At 41.5% G+C, this 20,542-nt stretch overlaps 1 protein-coding gene across 1 annotated transcript in view; it reads left to right on the top strand.

Annotated features, from left to right (window-relative positions):
• Positions 1 to 1,034: 1,034 nt before the first annotated feature.
• ZNF804B (zinc finger protein 804B) overlaps positions 1,035 to 20,542 on the top strand; it is a gene marked incomplete at both ends in the record, with an annotated part of 222,363 nt that continues 202,855 nt past the window's right edge. Inside the window, one exon of the mRNA XM_084216798.1 lies at positions 1,035 to 1,346. Within this exon, the coding sequence (XP_084072924.1) occupies positions 1,035 to 1,346 (312 nt within the window). The remainder of the gene's footprint in view (positions 1,347 to 20,542) is intronic.

The raw sequence follows: 20,542 nt of genomic DNA, 5'->3' as shown, positions 1-20,542 counted from the left end.
GACTACTAAGGCTGTGTGATTTATTGATTTATTTTATTGACTTAGCAAGCAGCAGAGCAGACACGATACTTGTGACCTGATGAGAAGAAACTGAGTCTGCACAAGTGGGTCCGAGGTACCTCTCACCTCCGTCTCGCAGAATGGGAGAGGAACAACCTGTTCCAGCTATTTACTGGGGGAAGATTTTCATACCTCCGATTCTGTGTAAATCATTGAGGTGGTAAATGACGCCCGACACCTAAATTCACGCGTTTTCAGGGGTGACGATGGAGACAAGTGCAGGCAGCCGGGCAGCTGCGCGCAGCCCCGCCGCAGTCCGGGGCCAGCCCGGGCTCCCAGCCGGCGCTTCCCGGCACCGCGCCTGGATGCCGAGGGTGCGCGGCGTTCACGTCCCCTGCCCGGGACAGCCCACGGGACAGCGGAGGGGAAGGAGGGTGAGGGGATGCCGGGGACAGGTGGAAGCGCAGCCGGAGGCGGGCGGGGAAGGGACGTTACCTGCCGACATCGAGGACGGGAAAGTTGGGCGAAGAGAAGAAGGGCGGTCAGAGCGCCCCGCTGCCTTCCCCCCCGTTCCCGGCCGCTCCGCCCGGGGTTGCCGGCGTTGCTCCCCTCCCCGAGGCGGCGGGGGGCAATGTCCTCCCACCCGCCGCCGCCCCCGCTCCGGCCCTACCCCTCCTCCGCCCCCCTCGCACCGCCTCCCCCCCCCGCCGGCGGAGGTGAGGCGAGGCGCAGCGCCGACTGCGGCGGCCGTACGGGAGCAGTGGGGTGGCGGGGACCGTGCGCGGCGGCCGGCTGCATCCGCCCAGCCCGGCGCTGGGGACGGCCATGGGGAGCAGCCGCCGCTCCAGCTGCCGCGGAGAAACTCCCCTCCGGATGTCGGCTGCGGGTGGCCTGGTCTGAGCAGGAGGGGGAGGAGGGAGAGGAGGAAGGGCCGTAGCAGCGGCGGACTGTGCAAGTTGCGCTCTGCCCTTCTTCTCCCCGGCCCGTCTCCCACCCGCGGAGCAGCATGCGGACTGGCCTCCGCGCTCTCTCAGATGTGCTCCGGCTGCCGCCGCCTTCAGTGCATCCTGCTGCTGGCAGCGCTCACCCGGGCGCTGGATGAGACGGGAGCGGGGAGATCGCTGCTGCGGTTCCGCCCGCTCCTTCATGCGGGCTTCTGCTCCGGCGGAGGTCGCACCGCCGCCGCGGAGGAGCCGGGCTGCCCTCCCACCCCGCGCCCGCCCGCCCGGGGGGCCCGCATGGCGTGCTACCTGGTCATCAGCTCCCGGCACCTCAGCAACGGGCACTACCGCGGCATCAAAGGCGTCTTCAGGGGACCGCTCTGCAAGAAGGGCGCTCGCTCGCCGGTAACTGCCACCTCCTCGCTCCCTCCCTCACTTGCCCCCCGCACGGTAGGAGCGGTGCGGGCGGATGCCCACGCTGGGGGCGGCCGGCGCGGCGCGGCTGCGGGGGGCGTGGGGCGTGGGCGCCGGCTCGGTCCCGCTCTGCGGGGCCCCGGTGTGGGCGCTGCCTCGCCGGGCGGCTCGGAAAAGTTTCTCCGTTGGCGGCTGCCTGCGAGTGGCCGCGGGGACGGGGCTGGGGGCGGTGCTGGCGTTCGGCAGTGGGGCGGGGGGGATACGGCTTCGCTGGGGTTATCCGTGGACCGCGTCTCGGGCTCGTGCCCTGGGAGAGGTTAATTTCTGACGCTTTGGTGAGAAGTTGGAGGCTGGTAGAGGGGAAGGCGCCGTGTCGGCTCCAGGTGTCGTGGTTTAGTACCTTGTCCAAGGTTTTGACGCGGCGGAGGAGGGAAGCGATCGTTCCTGAGGATTCGTGTGCCAAAAAAATGCACTCGCGAGTTTGTCTAAGGCGCGTTGTGAACTACCTGTCTAGACCGACGTCTAGGTAGAACACGCGTGAAGTTTGGGGCGGTCCTGCGGAGCCTGCAGACCCGTCGAGCTACCCTAGACGGTGTCCGTGAGTCGCTAAAGGCGTTTCGTGGGGGCGAAGGGGAGTCCTGTGCTGCCGGGGCCGGCGGGTGCCCAGGCGGCACCGCGCAGGTGCCCAGGCGGCGACGATGTCCCGCTGCCTCTCCTCCGCCTCTCCGCCGTGGTTGTGGCATCGTAACCTCCTCCGCAGTCGCCACCGAACTTTCCCTGTCACCGTGCCGGGTGTCGGTGTGTGACACACGGAGGGGTACGACCTGCCATCCGCCGAGCCCGCCTTGCACGAGTACCGGGGACACCTTGAGCCCTGAGCTTCGACAATGCCAGTTGTGCCCTGCAACACACCTGCACCCTAAATACCTTACGGGAACCAAAGTCTGCTTTCTCTTTCTTGACTTCCAATGAACAAAAATGACATTTCACTATGCTTCCAAAATCCCTTCTGTGTTGTGCCCTAGCATTCTGATAGAGCACCTGCAAGTTCTTCCCTTGTACTGCTGTGTGTGTTGTGTGCAGTGTAGCAGCTGCACCGCAGGTACCATCGATCAGTCATTGGCTGAGCTGCGTTTGTGTTCTTTGACCCATGGAGCTGATCCACTTTCCACTTTTGTGTGTGGAACCCCCTGAAATGCAGGCAACATTTACTCTTGAGACCTCTGTTCGAAATTAGGTCAAAAGGGAAAAAGATCTCAAAGTTCTAAAATGGGATCAAGCTTGACTGTAAATACTTCTGATTTAGTAGAATTTAAACAACTGATGTTCAAGCTGAGTAGTATCAGAAGCCTGGGAAGATACTAGTCTCTGAATATTATGTTCCAAATCCTTCACTTTCCAATTTCTTTCCCTTTTTAACTACCTAGTGATATGCACACCACTCCTCTCCAACTAAATACTTCATGAAATAAATCTGACTCCACTAACAAATCATCATTTTAAACACAGGTTCGCTAACAAATAGTCATAGTCCTGCTACTGGATGGGAGCAATTTTTGTTAATATATAAGTAAGAGAGAAGAAGACCAATGAAAATTCATGTTTCTTATTCTTTAAAGGTGTATTTTTTTAAAGGATTTTGTTTTAAATTGAACCATCTTAGTCTTAAGCCAGCCATCTAGGGTTTAGTGGACAAGGGAAAAAGCCATGAAGTTGAAAATTAATCTCAAGTCTCTTTCACTGTATAGAAATGCTCTTTCATGTGAGCTTTCCAGAGTTTGAAAAAAGTAGCGAGGGCACTTTGCATTTCTTTTCACTAAGACAGAACATCTTGTTTCCTAAATTTGTATTACCAGGAGTTGCTGTTTTATATGTTTTGGGGCCATTTCTACAGAGAGGTCTGAATTTTGGCAATCCTTGGGTTTCATTTTGAATTCTTGAGGGAAAAATTTTATTTCTCTACATATATTTAGTTTTTTAAAGTTTTTTCTTTGTTTTCTTCTGCCTTTTTTATTGGCAACTCTTTGAAGCTAGTCAGGCTTTTGAGGTCGTAGGCTAAGCCCTTTGGAGAGGGAGTGTTGGACAGCTCATGGGAATAAAGGTGCATGATAAAGTTTTATTAATGCTGGGTAATTGTAGCTCTGTAACTTTTTCATGTGTTTGATATTTTGAATTTACTATTAGTTTATATAGGCTATTTTCATATTTTGGTACGGAAGTTCAGATTTTAGGAGATAAATAAAGGATGCTCAGTTGGCACAGAGGGTAATAGTTTTCTATTAAATACTGAAAGCAGTGAGTAATTTTCATATACCTACAAATTTATAACTTTCCAGACCATATCCTTCTTCCTTATCAGTGTGCACAAAGGTAACAGGGAACAGCAAAAAACACCACCTGGATACATTTTGCATTATGGATGTGGGAGTCATGCATATTGAGATTTAGTATTGACTGAGGTAGTAAAATTGTTCTAAACATGAAAAAAGGCCCCACACAATGCAAACAGACTCTCCAACTACTGAGTTAAACTTGGGACCTCTTCTTATACTTAAGAAGGGAATCTTAGGCAAGGGGCATTTATTTGTATTCTCTGTGCTGTGCTTTTATTTAATCCCTCCTGATTATAACTTTGAAAGATACAAGTTATGTCTTGCACTCATTTTTAAAATGTTGAATTGGAAGCAACCTTGAAGATTTGATTTTATCGTTTGTACCATTAAACAATCTTCTGTTTGTACACTATGAGTGATCTTATGCATGAATCTACGTAGCCTTTAATGGATAATATGTACCTTTCTAAATTTAAAGTGTTCTGTATTAACAGACCATGAAATGTCAGTAGACTTAAGGCTATGCTTTAAGAAATGAGAACAGTGGTGAATATTTTAAATACCTTTATCAAATTTCATGGTTTTTTGAACAAGGATTTTTTTCAGTCTGGGTGTTTATATAGTATTTATTTAGCATACTTTGCTATTATTGTACCAGAAACAATTCTGGTCCTTCTTCCTGGTATGCAGAGAGACCTTGAGTGTAGCAGTTTGAATGAGAACAAGATATGTAGAACTACAAGGATAACACATTTTGGGTATGCAATGAATTTGTTGTGATGTTGTCATAAAATCCTTTAAAAATTTTACCTTGCCTTTGCCCACTTTTACATTTTGGAGAAGGCACTAACTGTGGATATCATGAAGTTAGTAGTGATGAATTCAGAAAGAGTGGAATTAGAAGCAGTCACCTTTATCAGTGGAGTCTGATGGAGTTACATGGGGAAGGAAATGCTGACTTTGAACATGAGGCCAACGTTACTAAGGATAATGGACAGCAAGCCAGTGAAGGAAGCTGCTCATTTTAAAGCACAGCTGATTCTGTGCTTTAAGCTTTCATATTTTATGTGATAAGTTATATTCAGGAGCATATTATGAGCAAATTTTCTGTCTCTGAAAATTGCTGTTTAAGGAAATTCATTGATACAGAGATATTACTTACACTTCAGAGTGATGATAGGATTTTTGAGTCCTGAATAGATTACATTGATCAGTGTACTGGTTTTACTTTTCGAAGTCATGATAGATAATGCTGTCAGACTCACCTGCAGCCCAACCTGCTCAGAGATTTACTGCCATGCTTCACAAGCGTGGCAAAGCTGGCACTGAAAAGGACCTGCCTGCAAAAGTTTTAAAGAAACTTCCAGGATGCAGCAGAAAATGGTACTGGGAATTCAGCAGATGGCCCCCTTGCTTCTGAATCATTTCTAAGCCAAGGATGTTATTAGGGTACACTGTTCTTCCTGTGGCTTTTTAAGATAAGATATAAACAAAGTCTCGTTTACTACTCAGTATTTAAAGATCCCTTTGTATTTTGAAGGAAATAGAAGGCTCAGAATACCCAGTGCCTTAGCCAATTTCTGACTTGGCTAATTATTTTTCTTCCGTTGTTCCCTGCAGCTTCAGCTGAATACAGTATTTTTCATGTACTTCTCTAAGCTGTTTTCAAATAAAACTGTCAAGCAGCTGCTCTGTTGCACTCGGTGCCTGCCTGAGTTCCTTGGGTTGGTGGGGGCAGGAAAGGCTTTTCTGTTACACAGAGTTACCTTTAAAAAAAGCACAGCTCTCACCCCATGTCCAGAGGCTGCTCCAGCAGTTCTAATTAAGTACATTGCAGGCACTTGAAAATAATGACAGTTCAGTTGATACTGAGCCATAAGCAAGCTGTTTTAGCACTAAAGCAAATATAACCAGGACTGAGTAGCACCTTAGCACTCTCTGAAGCAGACAACAACACAAGGCACTTGGAAACTTTAAAAACTTCAGTGAGCCTGAGGACTGAATAACTGTAAATAGAGAACAGGAGGGACACGGCATGGGCAGCTGTCTCTGTGTGCCTGAGATCAATGCTAGGAACACAGGCATAACCAAGTCTGCCACAAAGTGACAGTATTGTGTTTGCCACCAGCCAGTGGCAAACACGTGCCAAACACAGTTGTCAGAAAGCAATTTAAAGGCTAGATGTGGTGTGTGCATCCCATGTGAAATATGGTTTAGGTAACAGCAGGTTAAAGGAGGAGCCACCATATACCTGGGTGATTACTGCAAATAACTTGTGCATTTCTGACTGCATCCTTTAGCACCGTGACTGCACTCTCAACAGCACTGAAAGCAGAGAGGAAGGGTATGCTGGAGCATTCCAAGGAAAGTGCATGAAAAGTAAAATTTAAGTTAGGAAATAGACTCTAAAGTGTGATAATAAACCAGCAACTCTAATAAATAGTCCTACAAAAGGAAAGGGAAGGAAAAACCCCCAACTGCACTAACAGAATTTTGTGGAAAGAAAACAAGGGAGAAACGGTAAAGAAGATGGAAAATTGCACTTTCACTTTTCTGTGCCAAAAGTCTCTGGCAGCTGCCTCCAGCGAAAGTGGCTGCCTGCCAGGGGGGATTCTGTGCACTCTTCTGAAGGCTTGGAGCTGGCTTGCAGAGGTATCTGCCTTACACAAGCCAAGGGCAGGCACTCCTGCTAACTGTTTCTGATCTCATTGATTCCTGGCACTTTGTGTCTCAGAGTGGGCTGAGGGTGTTTCCTTCCAACCCTCCTGCCTCCACTGTGCTGGAGAATATGAGCATACCTGCAGCCCACACTCCACCTCACAGTGCCCTTGTTTCCTGATTTCATGGTTCCTGTTATGGTGCTTTTTGTGCAATTCTGCAACATGTGAGAGGCAGAGAGAACTTTCAGAAAATGGGAATGTGCTTTTTGCCACATGTAGCCTTGCTGCTCATGCCTTGTATTAAACCTGGTTTTTGTGGAATCTGTCACTTCTGAGCGATTTTGATTCTAATTCAGTGTGTGGGTAGCACTTTGTATATAGCATTGCAATTAAATTTAATCATCTTCAACCAATTTCTGCTGGGGCCATTTCCTTCACCCACAATTAGCAATAATGTTAAACAGGTGCTTTATGTCTGACAGCACCTTTCCAGCAGTCTAATATTTTTATTGGTCCCTCAATTGAGTTCGTAAACCCAGATCAATTTCTCTGTTATTTTGCATTTGGCAATGCTTGTTTGTCCATTAGTTCCAGAATTATTGCCATAACATCCATTTACATTCTCACTTTCAGTTCATATGCATTTTACTCACCCAGAGCAGTTTAGTGGGTTTTCTTTTTTTATTTTATTTTTTTTTTATTCTGAACTGCACACAACTTTGAAAATGAATGTAGAGACCTAGTGATTGTGAAACAGGTGCTCCTTTGGATGGTGGTTTGAGCTACCCAGGCTCTAAGCATTAAAGGCTGTTCCTCTGCCTGTTCAGCCCTGTTTTCTGGACTCTTGCCCACGTGTGCTGTCCATGGTATGCAACTTGCCTGGCTTTGCTGGGGAGGATTCTTCCTGTTCCTTCCTCTGTCTAAATGAATGCTTTGTTTTGATCAGTTTACAACTAAATAAACTGAGTAACTTCATTTATGCAAATGCTTGCATGTGAGATTACATTCCTTGAAAAGAAAACTGTGGTTAAAAAAAATCTTATCATCTGAATATACTTAGTTGCTACCAAAGTTTTGCAAAAGTCCCCTGTAAAAAGCACCTAAATGGAAAAGAAAAAGAAAGCTTTTAAAGGCTGGCCAGAATGTAGGCATTTTCCCCTACCTGAGTTTTCTGGCGGACTGTATAGCCTTGGGCTGCAAGGCATGGGGCTCTTTAGTTTGGGCATATTTTTTTGTGTGGGTTTTTTTTCGGTGTTGGTTTTTTTTGGTTGTTTTTATGGGTTCTTTTGTTTTGTTTTAGTTTTTTGTTTGTTTTGTTTTTTGAGGGTTTTTGTTTGCTTGTTTAGTTTGGTTTGGGTTAGGTTTCTTTGTAGTTTGTTTTATGTTTTAGGGTTTTTTTTGGTTTTTTTTTTTTTTGCATTTAACATGAAGAAACTTTGGTAAGTCTTTTTATTATGTCACAACTGATCACTTTAGAAGACTCAATCATTACCTGCAAATTTAATTTTACTCGCTTGTACTGGGGAATATGTTCACTTTTCTATGGGAAAAAAAAGACATTCAAAATGTTTTTTATCTGCCTGCTGAAGTGCTTATATTTTAAAATGCCAATGTGCTACACAGTGAGAGGTTTAGTTTTACTGGTTTATGTGACTATCCACGAAAAGCAGTGTACTGCACTTGTTACAGAACAGAGCAGAAGCTGTAGATCCTCTTTTAGAGTCCAAGAGTTAGGATCTCACTATCTAAGTTTTGTACGCCTACCATGGTAAAAAAAATGGATTAGGAATAACTTACAAAAAAATGTCTAATTAAATTTATTACAGCATCAAGTTAATGTTAAAGAGAAGAATAGATGCATGCATGCACTTGCAGGAACCAGAATTCCCAGCATAACATGCAGTACCATTAAAATCCAGTTTGACGCTCCCAAGAATTAAGCAGTTCTCACTGGAGAATTAGCTACTTTGTAAACATGTGTGCATGCAGCAGTCTATGCATATCAACATATCTGAATAGCAATAAGAAGACCCTTTAAAAGAACTGTTTACCATCCACAATCACAGTTGTAAGCACTGTTTGTTGAACATTCAACCTGCTCTGCTCTTAGCCTTTGAACCTCCCAAACTCTGAATGAAGAGTACTAAAATGATTTGATTTATGTTGATAATCTGCATAGCTGATATGGCTACTGCAATATTAGAGCCAGGTGTCTAAAGTTCAGTCCCAGATTTCTTTATTTTGTGTGGGCACACATCACTGCTTGTCTTGTACAATCAACTGCAGGGCTCAAGTATCAAGATTAGTCATGGGGTAGGTGCAGATACCTGAAGATGCTGTTCACTGTGCAGAACGTATTGTTCTGTGTCCAGTCATAAGGCACTTTAATGACAGGCTTTTCTTTTTTCTTTTTTCTTTTTTTTTAAATACTCAACTAAATTTATGTGCACACTAGATAAGATGTAAACATCATCAAAATTTTGTCCCAGTTTCATAGTTATGCATAATGATAATTGGCAAGCTGGTTCAAGTAAAGAAATAGAACTGTAGCTGGGGGATTGCATGCAGCTCTGAAACAATTCATACATTAATCAACTCTAGTTGATATCAATTTTTCAATTGATGTTTTCCCTGGAACACATTCTCAAACAGATTTAGTGCTTTTGTGTCAACAGAAATATTCTATCAATATTCTGCTCAGACTGAACTGGAGAGCTGTATTTGGTGTCTTTGAGAACATTCTCAGTTGTAATCAGCTGTAAATCTGCAGCCCTCATTTCCAGCTTAGACTGCAACATGTGAGGAAGGCTTCGGAAACTAGACTAGAAAGTGTAAGAAGAGAGTTCCCTAAAATACACCCTTTGATAGCAAAATATTTTCTACATTATATTTTGGAGTTAAAATTATAAATGAAATCTGTATGAATACTATGATCAGAGGGTTTGTTAGAAATGCAAATTATTATAGTTATTAAGGTGTTCTGAGTATTTTTTCAAAGAAAAGTTTTCATATTCAGATATTTATAGCTCCAATTTTATTGGCTTTATGGGTTCCATAAGTAACCAGTACAAATTGTTCATCTAAACCAACCTTCACTTTTCTGTGCTAATCATTACATTTTCAGTTTTAGTATGACTTCCGTGAGGTGTGTAAACTCATGACCATGGATTTTATAGGGAGGTCTAAGAAGAAGCAGAATGTGTATATTTATGCCAACCTTTGTTGGACACCAAAAAACCCAGTTATGATCTTGATGTATTGAGCCTGCCCTCGAGCAGTCTTTGATTGCAAGAAGCTTCAGGTGATGCACTGCAGGTTGTCAGAGAATGACTCTGCAGGATCCTTGCATCGGTTGCTTGGTGAATGTTGTGGTCCAAATGCTGGCTTAGGTGAGTGGTTGGTGGACTGGATGATAACAAGGATTCCTCAGCCTGGGAAAGGCTCTGCTGGCTTCCAGATGCTGCACTGGTGGCTCCTCTGTGCCGGGAGGAATTACAGTGTAGGAACAGCATCCATGTCCAGGATTCCCACAACCCACGTGGCTGCAGGTCTGTGCCAAACAGCAGCTGAGGCACGGAGGTGTCTGGACATGGGCAGTGGCTGCCTGGTCTGATGGATACAAATCAGATTCTGTCACACAGCTATTGAGGACTAGCTCAGGAAAAGAAACTAAGAAACGTCATCGTCTAGGTCCCCGTAGGGAGCAGACTCACAAGGTGATGTGCATGCAAGTAGCTTGTGTGTACCAAATCATAAATAAACGTCCCATAAATGTCACTGAGTACATATGCAGCTTCTCCAAGCTGTCTGAATGCTTAACTGCTGTCCTTACAAAGCTGTACTACTGCTCTTTCTGTATAGAAGTCCAAGGCTGCTTTGTTGTATACTTCTACAGGATGGACACTGGCATTTTTTCCCTTCTGTGATGTTTCAATATACACTTACATCATTTTAAAGAGAAGATAGCAAAACCCTTATGAAAAAAAGTTTAGTCAGACAAATGAAGAAAAATCAGGTTGGTACTGCATACAAAGATTTCAATTTTCATTTGAATGATAAATGCATCCTTGGCTATTAAAGATGGAAAAGAGGCAATATAAGGAGTAATGCTGAAGACACTGCTTATTCAGAAATAAGCATCACTTTTAAAAAGTTTTTCTGGGAGTGAGTGATAAATTTTTGTGATGAGTAATAACAGAAAAATCACAGATTTGTGTTCTTTTGTGCAGATGTATTCATATCCTATAAACTAAAAATTACATTGAAATAAGTATTGACTATGCAAAATTGCTGATTTTATACTTTGTTTATCTTCTGCTGAAGACCTATTTATAACCAGTGTATTCTGTGCCATGTGCAACAGGAGATTCTTATTGTGTATATGTACTGCAGAATAGATATGTTTTATTGCTTAGCATTATAATAAGCATCTTTTATAAGTTAAACTTCAAAAATACAGATCCAATATTGTGGTTATTTATCTCAAAATAAACCCATCCCTAAAAAGAAACAAAAAATGGCCTTCAAATTTATTCCCTAGAGAACATGTCTTATTTGAAAATGATAACACTTGGTGGATAAAGGTATGCCTTTCACTTTGGCTACATTAATAAATCTGTGCACTGGGCTTTTTATTATATAAAGAAGATATGGTGACTTGAAATAGAGGGTTGTATCCATATGCCATGTTATTGCTTTTAATGGGGAAAGGATAATAGAGAAAATAAATTCATTGGGTTCTTTTTTTTCTTTTGACAGCTATCTGCTGTTTATATTGTTATTTCTTCACCTTACAGAATCACTGAGGTTGCAGGTGATTCAATTTGATTTCTGTGGGTTGTGGAATCAGCCTTTAAATATTTATGTTGATTTGCATATATGACAGCTTTCATCAGTAAAGACCATTATAAACAGCAAATTGGAAGAAGTTAGAAAATTCCTTTCCTTGAAAGGGATTTAAACAAGTTTACAGAATGACTTAACAGAGCTTGCATAATCTTCACAGTCAATAAAAACCAAAGGCAGAAAAATGTGCTTAAAATCTACAGTAAAAATGTTTTGTTTCCACTGTGTGTTCTTGAAAACCTGCTCTTTAAGCATAGCAAATGAGGATTACTGATTATGTACACTTAGAAATATTCCAGTAGATAAACAGTTTTCAAGGCCTTTCTTTCTAAATCAGAAGTTAATCCGTAAACTTCAGTAATAAGGGCATTGAACACCTTTTCCCTCTACTGAAATACAGTTCCTTATCCCAAATATTTCCCAAAACATGTCTTGTAGTAATATTTTTTCCTGATGTTCTGACTAGCACACTTTGAAGAACAAAATTACGATTTAAAAAGTGCTTGAAATATAATTTAAAAAAACTATTTTAACTGCTGTGATTTATTATTGTACCATGCAGTACAATAAATTTCAATTAAAAAAAAAAAGAAAAGGAAAAAAATACCAAACTCAGCAACCCCAAGCTACCAGAAACCATGGCCTGAAGTATAGCAAAATAATCAACATGTGAGATCACCATCAACTGCTGAAACACTGACAGCCTTTCTTCTAATGTCTGCCCAGGTAAAGTTTAGATCTTGACCTTCTGCTTGCCTGGGAGCCATTACAGAAATCCTAACGAGCTTCCTGATGGCCTTTTAAGAATAATAACTGATTAAGTAATTGTAGCACCTTATGCTGAAGTGTTTTAAACACTCAAAGACTTCTGGGCCTCTTCCTACAGAAAAACGCATGTCTGCTCAAGTTAGATGATTTGAAAGAAAATGTTCTTTTTTAGCATTGTAAAAATACTTCTCTGTGTTTATTTTTCTAACCTCTGGCTAATAAGGATGGTGGCTGCAGGCATTAGGCATTAGACAGCCTTAAAAAGATTGATGCTTCTGATTACAGCATACTATAGGATAAATTGTAGGGTTCAAGTCTCTCACAGAGTTAAAAATGATATGCGGTATCTGAGGAAACATAAAGGTGTCAATTTCGTTCTTGATGGTACTAATATATTTTGATAAGATCTGCATATTAAGAATGAGCCCTCAAATACAGAGGGAGATTTAGTACTGCAATTGTACACTACTGCACAGCGAGGAGAACAAACAACAAAAATGTGAATCCTTGCCTTTGCTCTGAAGGACAGTGGACAAAGTCCTGTGGACATTCCAGCTGGCAGGCGTGGAGAGGACTCTTCAGAAGTGACTGGTGAGAGGAGTGGAAGGGAGACAGTAAAAGTGAACAGGGAGGTTAATTGCAAAGTAAATGAGTTTGTACAGTAAGCACTGAGGCTCAGATCCTCAAATGCAGTGTGTGTGCATTAGTAAACAACACCAGGGACTGTGCCAGGCATTGGGGCTTAATCAGCTGAACAGTGAAATTTTGAGTGCTGTTTCCAGTATGTTTGTGCTGTTCAACAAGTAGCGCTGCCCCAAACATTTCTTGGAGAGAGTTTGGGTAGGGCAGAAACATTAACATTGCTGCAGTTTCAGTCCCAAGAGAGTTTAGCAGCAGTGATGAGCTCCTCAGTGACAGGTAAAAAGCCTTTTTTTAACTGGCTTTGAAATCCTACCCGTGTATGGAACTGCTAGCCACCTGCAGGGCAAGCCTCTCAGACATTGTTGTTCCAAAACTGTAACTGTGCATTGAGAGAATAGTGGGTCTCCTAAGTGAAAATTGTGTTGGGAAGCATTGTGAAAAAATCAGAATTGATGGCACCACTAGTGCTTGAGCCTATTTTGGGGCCCTGTTCAGTTACCAGAATGAGTGCAGCCTGGGCTCCAGCTCCATCAAGCTCTGCAGAAAATAGGGCACTGTCTTGGGGTGTTGGGACTTCTGAAGATTGAAGGGTAGTGGCTGGATCTCCTGACAGCAGTCTGGGGGTCAGATGAAGCAGGTGGATTTCCTCACAAATCCCATTACAAATCTCCTGACAGGAGGATTCCCAATAAATGTGATATGCATATGCTGACTGGAGGAGAGAAAGGTCAGCTTCACCATTCAGGCAGCAAACTTCAAAGACAAAGAGCAGATGAGAGAGTGTTGGTGAATCATAATGAGCTTCTTGGAATACTTTTTGTAGTTTCTTCAAGAATTCTTAAAACTCACAGGAAGCAGACAGGTGTTCAGAATGCATAGCGACTGTTTAGGGTAGAATTTTCGCGTGTGTAAATCAATCTGTTAAATTGATTACATTTTCTAAGGCTGTTTTATGCCAGCAGGATTTGGTCCTGAGATTTTATTTAGATTTTCTTTAGTAAGTAATGTGGCTAATGTTAGTGAGTACTAGTTGCTAGGACCTCCAGGGTGGAAACATCACTGTGATTCAAAGAATTTCAATTAGAAGGAAAATGCAACCATGCTCCAAACATAGAACCTTGTCTATTTTTGCCAGACTCTATAAAGTGACTGTCTTTTCTATATTACTGAAACACAAACAACTCTGATTAAATACAAACCATACTGCTTAGTAAAGGCATTCAAGCAGTTAATATAACACCTTCCTCTTTATGGAGCACATCTTTGATTTGCACTCTTCCCTGAGATTACACAGTTTGACTCAGAACTTGCTGCCACATTCCTTATCCTCATAGCAGGTAGGTGTTCATTCAGAAGGACAATTATGAGTTATTCGCTGGGGGATGATGGTGTTATGCTAGGTATTTTAGTGGCTCTTCATAGTAACATTGGGGTCACTTAATTTTAGGATCCAGATTTCTGGTTGAAATAAACCATATTTTAGTAAAATACACATAAAAATTGCTTTTTATCTTTCCAGAAGGAAAAAAGCTCCTGAGAAATCACTTGCCACTTTTGCTGGATTACAAATGCAGAGCAGTGCATTCTTGAAATGTGAATTAGTGATCACACTTTTCATCTCAATATTAGCTAATATTAATCCTAATCTAGTATTATCTTAATACCTTAATATTAAACTGATATCCATGCTCTTACATTTTGGGCCTGAGTGAGTGACTAGGCTAGTTAACCAGTTAACCTCAGCTGTTGGCTTAGTGATTAGTTTTTTATGAAGGACAAGTGTCATTTTCAGGTTTCATTTGAAAGCTAATGCATTATCCTTTATTCATATAAAATGGATTTTCTGGATTTGTATGTTTAGCTGCCCTGTTAGGGATTGCTGATTGTTTATTTTCCTTTAATTACAGTGTTGCAATACTGTTAATTTCCTCTAACATAATATATACCAGAAACCTGCCAATTATATGTAAGGCTGCTTGAGGAAGAATCCTGCTCTTTAATGGTTTCAGTGGGATCCTGTCCTCTGATAAAACAGGAGGGCTGGCATTTATTTCCACATAAGATGTGTTTCTTCCCAGGACTAGAGAGTCACTGTGCTGTTTCAGTCCTGCAGGTGAGTGCACAGGAGGAATGCTGTGGGAATCTCTGTGACTGCAGGTCACTGGCTGCTGGGAAGCTTTTGAGCTGGGTGCTTTGCTGGACAAAAGGGATTCACCTTTGGGAGGTCTTACTGCTGTCATATTATTGATGGCACCATTCAGCCAGCGAGAGATCTAGTTGTCTTGGTCTTACCTGAAGGTGGTAAATATTTCCATTGTGATTCTAAGTCCAGGAAAATGACATCTGTGGGTATGCCAGAGGGCTTGTGAGACTGCTTCAGTTCTTCCAGCTGGGGTGGATTTATATGATAACTTTCTGCTGACCCATATCTTGGTACGTCTTCTAGCAGAGTTACACACAATCACTGTGGTACTGCAGAGCTCTCTGTCCAAAAGTGCAGGAGGAATAATGAGGATGGAATGGTGAAGGGCTGGGATACTCTTTAAGATGCTCACTCAAGAGGTGCACCTGGAGTTCAACATGGTTCAGCAGCCGGGGGTGATGTGAAGAACTGCCTTGGGAAGGTGAAAGGGAAAGTCAAAAAAAAAAAAAAAGAGGGAGGAGTAAAATATAAGTAAGCATACTTTTTTTCCCCATTGGTTTAGTTTTCATAATGCTAGCGAGCTAGAGAAAAGGTATTCTTCCATGGCCAAAGGTCTGCAACATGATAGCGGATCTCAAATAATTGACACAAAGAAAGAAAAGCTTTGGAAAGCAGAACTTTGGCAATTTTGAATGAGGATATTTTTGCTCTCCTTGTATCTGGTTAATGAATTAGTCCACAACTGCAGCTGGAAATCAAGACAGCTCTTTCACTGTGATATTTAGCCTTCTGGCACTGGTTTAATCCCACCTCCAAAGCAACTGAAACACAGATAGAGATTACATAGGATTTTAGTTAATTTACGTGTACTTACTCTGTGTGTATAGGTTACAGGCAATGTGGTGGAAGTAGGGCTGGTTTTGGTATGCAGATGAGTGAACTGCCTCCCCTGCATGACTGTAATTCCAGTGTTTTTATTGTGTGTGTAAACTATGAACTGTTGCTTTTTTATCACTGTGAGTGCGTTTATCACGAGCTACAAGTTGAAAAAAATGCTGCTTTTGTCAGGGAAATAAAGAAGAGAGCTCCCCTCTTCAGGTATGATGCTGAGAAGGTTTTTGAGTAAAGTAAGGAATGAATCAATACCTTTTCTAGTTGCAGGACCACACCTTTTCATGGCAGGTATGTCCCTAGGAAGTGTGGTTTTTAGGCAGGCATGTGCAATAATTTATGTCTGAGCCATTAGTTAATATTGGCAAAGTGTCACAGGTGCTCAAGTGCTGATGGCAGGCTGGGCACAGGAAGGCAGCAGCTTCATCCCTGCACCGAGGGCTGGCATTTTACACAGCTAGGGGTCAGAAAGGTACATTACTTACCCTGTAACCAGTGCAGGAATGAATCTGTGCTTCCCTGAGCTCTGTCAAGGCGTTTTACTGAGTTTGACTTTCATGATTTTCAGCAAAATCTCTTGAAAAAAAATGTTTATAGAGAATCCTGGCTCCCATGCAATTACTCTGCCATATGCAGTGGCACATCTTACTCATTCTGTGAATGTTTTATGCTCCCAAGGGGATTTAAGAGTAAATACAATCACAAGTAAAAACTTAAAATATCAAATTAATTTTGTGTTATATACACAGTGATGGATAATGTCAGTTCAGGGCTTGATCCTGCATATGTTGAAGTTGAGAAGATTTCTTGGTGTTATTTTGGTTTATGATTGGCACATAAAGATCTTGATTTTTTTCTAGTTGTATAAAACCCCATGTTATTAAATAAATATAGGCATAGCATATTAACAAAAAACAATGGCAAATGAGGAATGCTTCAAGTTCCTCCATGAAGAATATAATACAAAATTTGTCACAGCAATTTTTTGTTTTCATGGAGGAAAAAAATACATTTGCAATCCTATAATTATGTTCTGAAACAGAAATTCAGTCAGATTACTTTTGGGTCATTATATTATCTGTGTTATAAAGTGGTAATTGGGGATTACTGAGTTTCTATCAGGTTTGGCTTAACAGCAAACAAGGTTAGCATAAGTGGTTGTATAGCTGAGTTAATTTTAAATGATCTTTTGGGCTGAGATATTAAGGCTGAAATGCCTTTAAAGGAAGCTAAATGGGGCTTGTGTTTTGAATGTGATCTGATGTATAATTAGATTTCTCCTATGGAAAGGTTAGAAGCTGTAATCCAATGTTCAGAATCAAGAGCAGAACTGTGTCTTTTTACATTTAGAAATGTATAAAACTTAATACAAGTTGATTTCAAAGATTTGCATGTATGTAAATGTGAGGGTATTGGAAGGTACTGGATTTAAAGGATAGAAGATTTGGGATTACACAGGATATTGTAATGATGTGAGTTTTTACTCTGGATGGTTGGGCTATTCAAGAGTGTGTGTTTGGGCAGTTGGTATTGTTAGCACACCAAACACTATCCATATGAGTGCTTTTAAAGACTGCTGTACCTTTGCTAATATTTTGTCATTTTTGAAAACTGAACATTAACACACTGCAGAGGTTGGTTAATTGATTTATTGAGAGTTTTTGTGACCAATAACTGACTATTTATCTCTATCCTTAATAAAGAGATTTTTGTAACTAACTTTTTTTTCCTTTTTGTTCTCTCAAAAGAAGGAAGGATTAAAATGATGGCAGTTTAACTCAAAATTTAGGCTAGCTTCTTTTGGCCAATTGTTGAAATAGGGTTGCTGTGTTCTCTCATGAGGAGAGAACAATGTCTTTTTCACATGTACACTTCCCATGCTAAGTCAACTTGAATTAAAGTTACTGAATGATCTGTGGCAGAAAGAGCTTTGAAGGAAATTTGATTTTAGCTTTCTTTACTGCAGCCTGAGGATAGGAGTAGGACATGTAGTGTTCACAGAATATGAGAAATCTTGTGGACATTTGGCTACCTTCCTTGCAGAAAGTAAAGGGACACTGTGCATGTAGGCGCTTGACATGATCCAGTTTCTAAGCCACATTTTCTAAATTGTGTTCTGATGTCTTCACAAGATATGAAAGAGTAAAGTACATTTTCACTAAAGCTAGAGAAGAAGTGATCTAGTATTCTCCTGTTAAAATATGATACTGTTACTGGACAGGGAAGAAATGTGTGTGGGGAAATTAATGTTTAAATTAAAAATGTATATTACATCTCTATACATTCATTTTATGTTAATATTAACAGGACTAAAAATTTATCACGTTAATATTATGAGAACAGTGTCAGTAATTTTTGCCTGGGTCCAGTGGTAGCATATCTGTACTTCACTTGACACATCTTGGCTCAGAAAATTTTAATGAGATTTCTTCCTTTTCCAGTCACTGAAAGTTCTTGTGCAGCTAAGTGTCTAGCTGGTACTTGACTTTTGAAAAAAATATTAATACATCAACCTTAATGAAGGAGAAAATTCTGGCAGAACTTGGGTGTTAGTCACCTGTATTAAGCTCAGGATAATCTAAAAGTAGCAGGCCTTTGGTACTGTTATTAATTATTTGAAGTAACTATAGTGTGAGCAGTCAATCTTGAACCAACAGTTTTGCGTTTACAAGGTGAGGTGCAGTTCCAGGCTGGGGCCTTTCAGCACAGGTCCCTCAGCCCGGGGCTGTCCTTGAACTCAGAAGTTGCAGTTGTAGGTGGCACTCACTTGTGAATGTGCATTTAACAGGCAGTGTCTTTGAGCAGCTTGCTGGGTGAGATCATATGGCATGTAGCATGTGATTGTTCCTGACCATATAGGCATGATTTCATGTTATTAAAAAAAATCTACTCCCTCCTAATCAGTGGGCAAAAGAGAAAGTAGTTAGATTATGTAGTGTTTGCAAGAGAGTAAGTGAATAGTTTTGTAAAATCTACCAGAATTCTTTTTTTTTTTGTTGTGATAGGCAATACTTTATTTCTTCACCAAAACAGTAAAAAAAAGAGAGTAAATATTAATGAGCATTACAGCATGTAAATGGATTGTTCATATAATGCTACATGACACCTATCCTGGAAATGAAAGGACAGGGGTATATTTTCTAATCTTGTATCTTTAATTCTGTCATTTATAATGATAGGAAAGGTAATGAAAACTACCTGTTGGAGACAGCTCACAAAAATGAAAAGTGAGAGCAAATAGGTGACACATTGGAAAGAAGAATTCCTGGTAGTTAGAGATGACAGAGGAGGTCTTATGTGCACTATCTATTGTGGTTCTGTGCCTGCCTCCTGGATAACTTCAGCAATTCAATTAACCGATATGAGCCTGTGTTTCATCATCTATAAAAGGTAGATTATACTTGCCCACCTCACAGCATCTTTATAATTGATTTTTGTAAAGTGCTTTGGGATTCTCAGATCAAAGGCACTATACTAGTGTCAAGTATTATTATTATTGCTACTAGTAGTAGTAACAGTACTTGTAATTTATACTGCTCTTGTCTGTTCATGATGCTTTAAGTAATGCACTCCTGCCGTGCTCTGTGAATTAGGTACATGTGTGCTTTTAGAGATGAAGAAATTCAGCAATCATCATCTAGCTTTCCCATATTCACAGCCTTCCTAAGATTTTGAAAAAAAAAAGGGTGAAAGAATCCTAAAGCATAAACATCTTTGTGATGCTTAGAGCGCTTGTGGGAAGCTGTAGATTTTGTTTGGGATTTTTTTCAGTTAGAAGGGCACAAAACACACTGCTCATAATTTCTGGCAAGTTTTTTAACCATTGAAGTCCATAAAAGCTTTCCTTCTCTTCCTGAGTTTCTGAATGCCAAAGCACAGTCATGTTTCAAGGGCAGGCTGGATGGAACTCTGAGCCACCTGTTCTACTGAGAGGTGACCCTCTCTGTGGCAGAAGCATTGGAACTAGATGATCTTTAATGTTCCTTCTGACCCAGGCTGACCTGATTAGATGAGTCCATGCTTCTGGGTGCTTTTCGTGCTCTCACCAAGCCTGCGTTCCCAGGCGCTTCCAAGAAATGGTGCCTGGTTTGGCAAACGTGGAGCTCAGCCAAAGGGTCAGTGCTGGTTAACAGGGAATCCTGGGAGTGTTCAGGACTCTTGGCCAGGCTCTTAGATAACCTTGAAGTTCAAACACATTTTTGCTACCTCCAGGCTTAAGATCGATCAGGAGATTTTGGACTGTCTTCTGGTTGAAAGGCTTAAAATCCACTGCATTCTGTTTTTAGATTCCTAATACTTTGTGTAGGGATTGGGATTTTTAGTCTTGTTTTGTTTTAAATTCACTAAATCTGTCTTTCAGTAATCATCTGAGATTTTAGATTTTTTTTTGTTTCTAAATGTACACATTTCTTTAATCTGTGATAACTTGGAAAACTGGATCAAATACCACAGTAAAAAATACTTGCCCTTGGTTCCATTGCTGCCTTTGGTGTGGGCTCAACAGCTACAGATGTCATTGCATCTGGACGTGCTGTCTTCAAAAGCAGCTAATTTCTGAGATGGCAAATGGTCTTTGATTCACAGCAGCAATGGGCTTTGAGGTTCAGGCATTCTTCCCGTGTTCAGCAGGTGTCTAAATGTCACTTTCTGGAATTGAGATGTATCTGTTGCTGCACACATAGGCAGAGATGATATGAATGCGTGGCGTGGACTCAGGCAGCAAGCCACAGTTTTAATGCATTTCAGATATCACTATAATCAAACATAAACTCTGTTCAGTTTGTGTGGATATAGCATGATTTTACTGACACACCATAGAGGGTGTGAGGTATTCTGGTCTGTGCAGAGACTCTTTTAAGCAAAGAATTTCAGGATATGTGATCTGCTCTTCAAAAGCCTTTTCCT

Source organism: Fringilla coelebs (genome assembly GCF_963513975.1).
Source record: "Fringilla coelebs genome assembly, chromosome: 1".
In the NCBI taxonomy this organism is placed as follows: Eukaryota; Metazoa; Chordata; class Aves; order Passeriformes; family Fringillidae; genus Fringilla; species Fringilla coelebs.
This window is presented reverse-complemented; position numbering and strand designations above follow the sequence as displayed.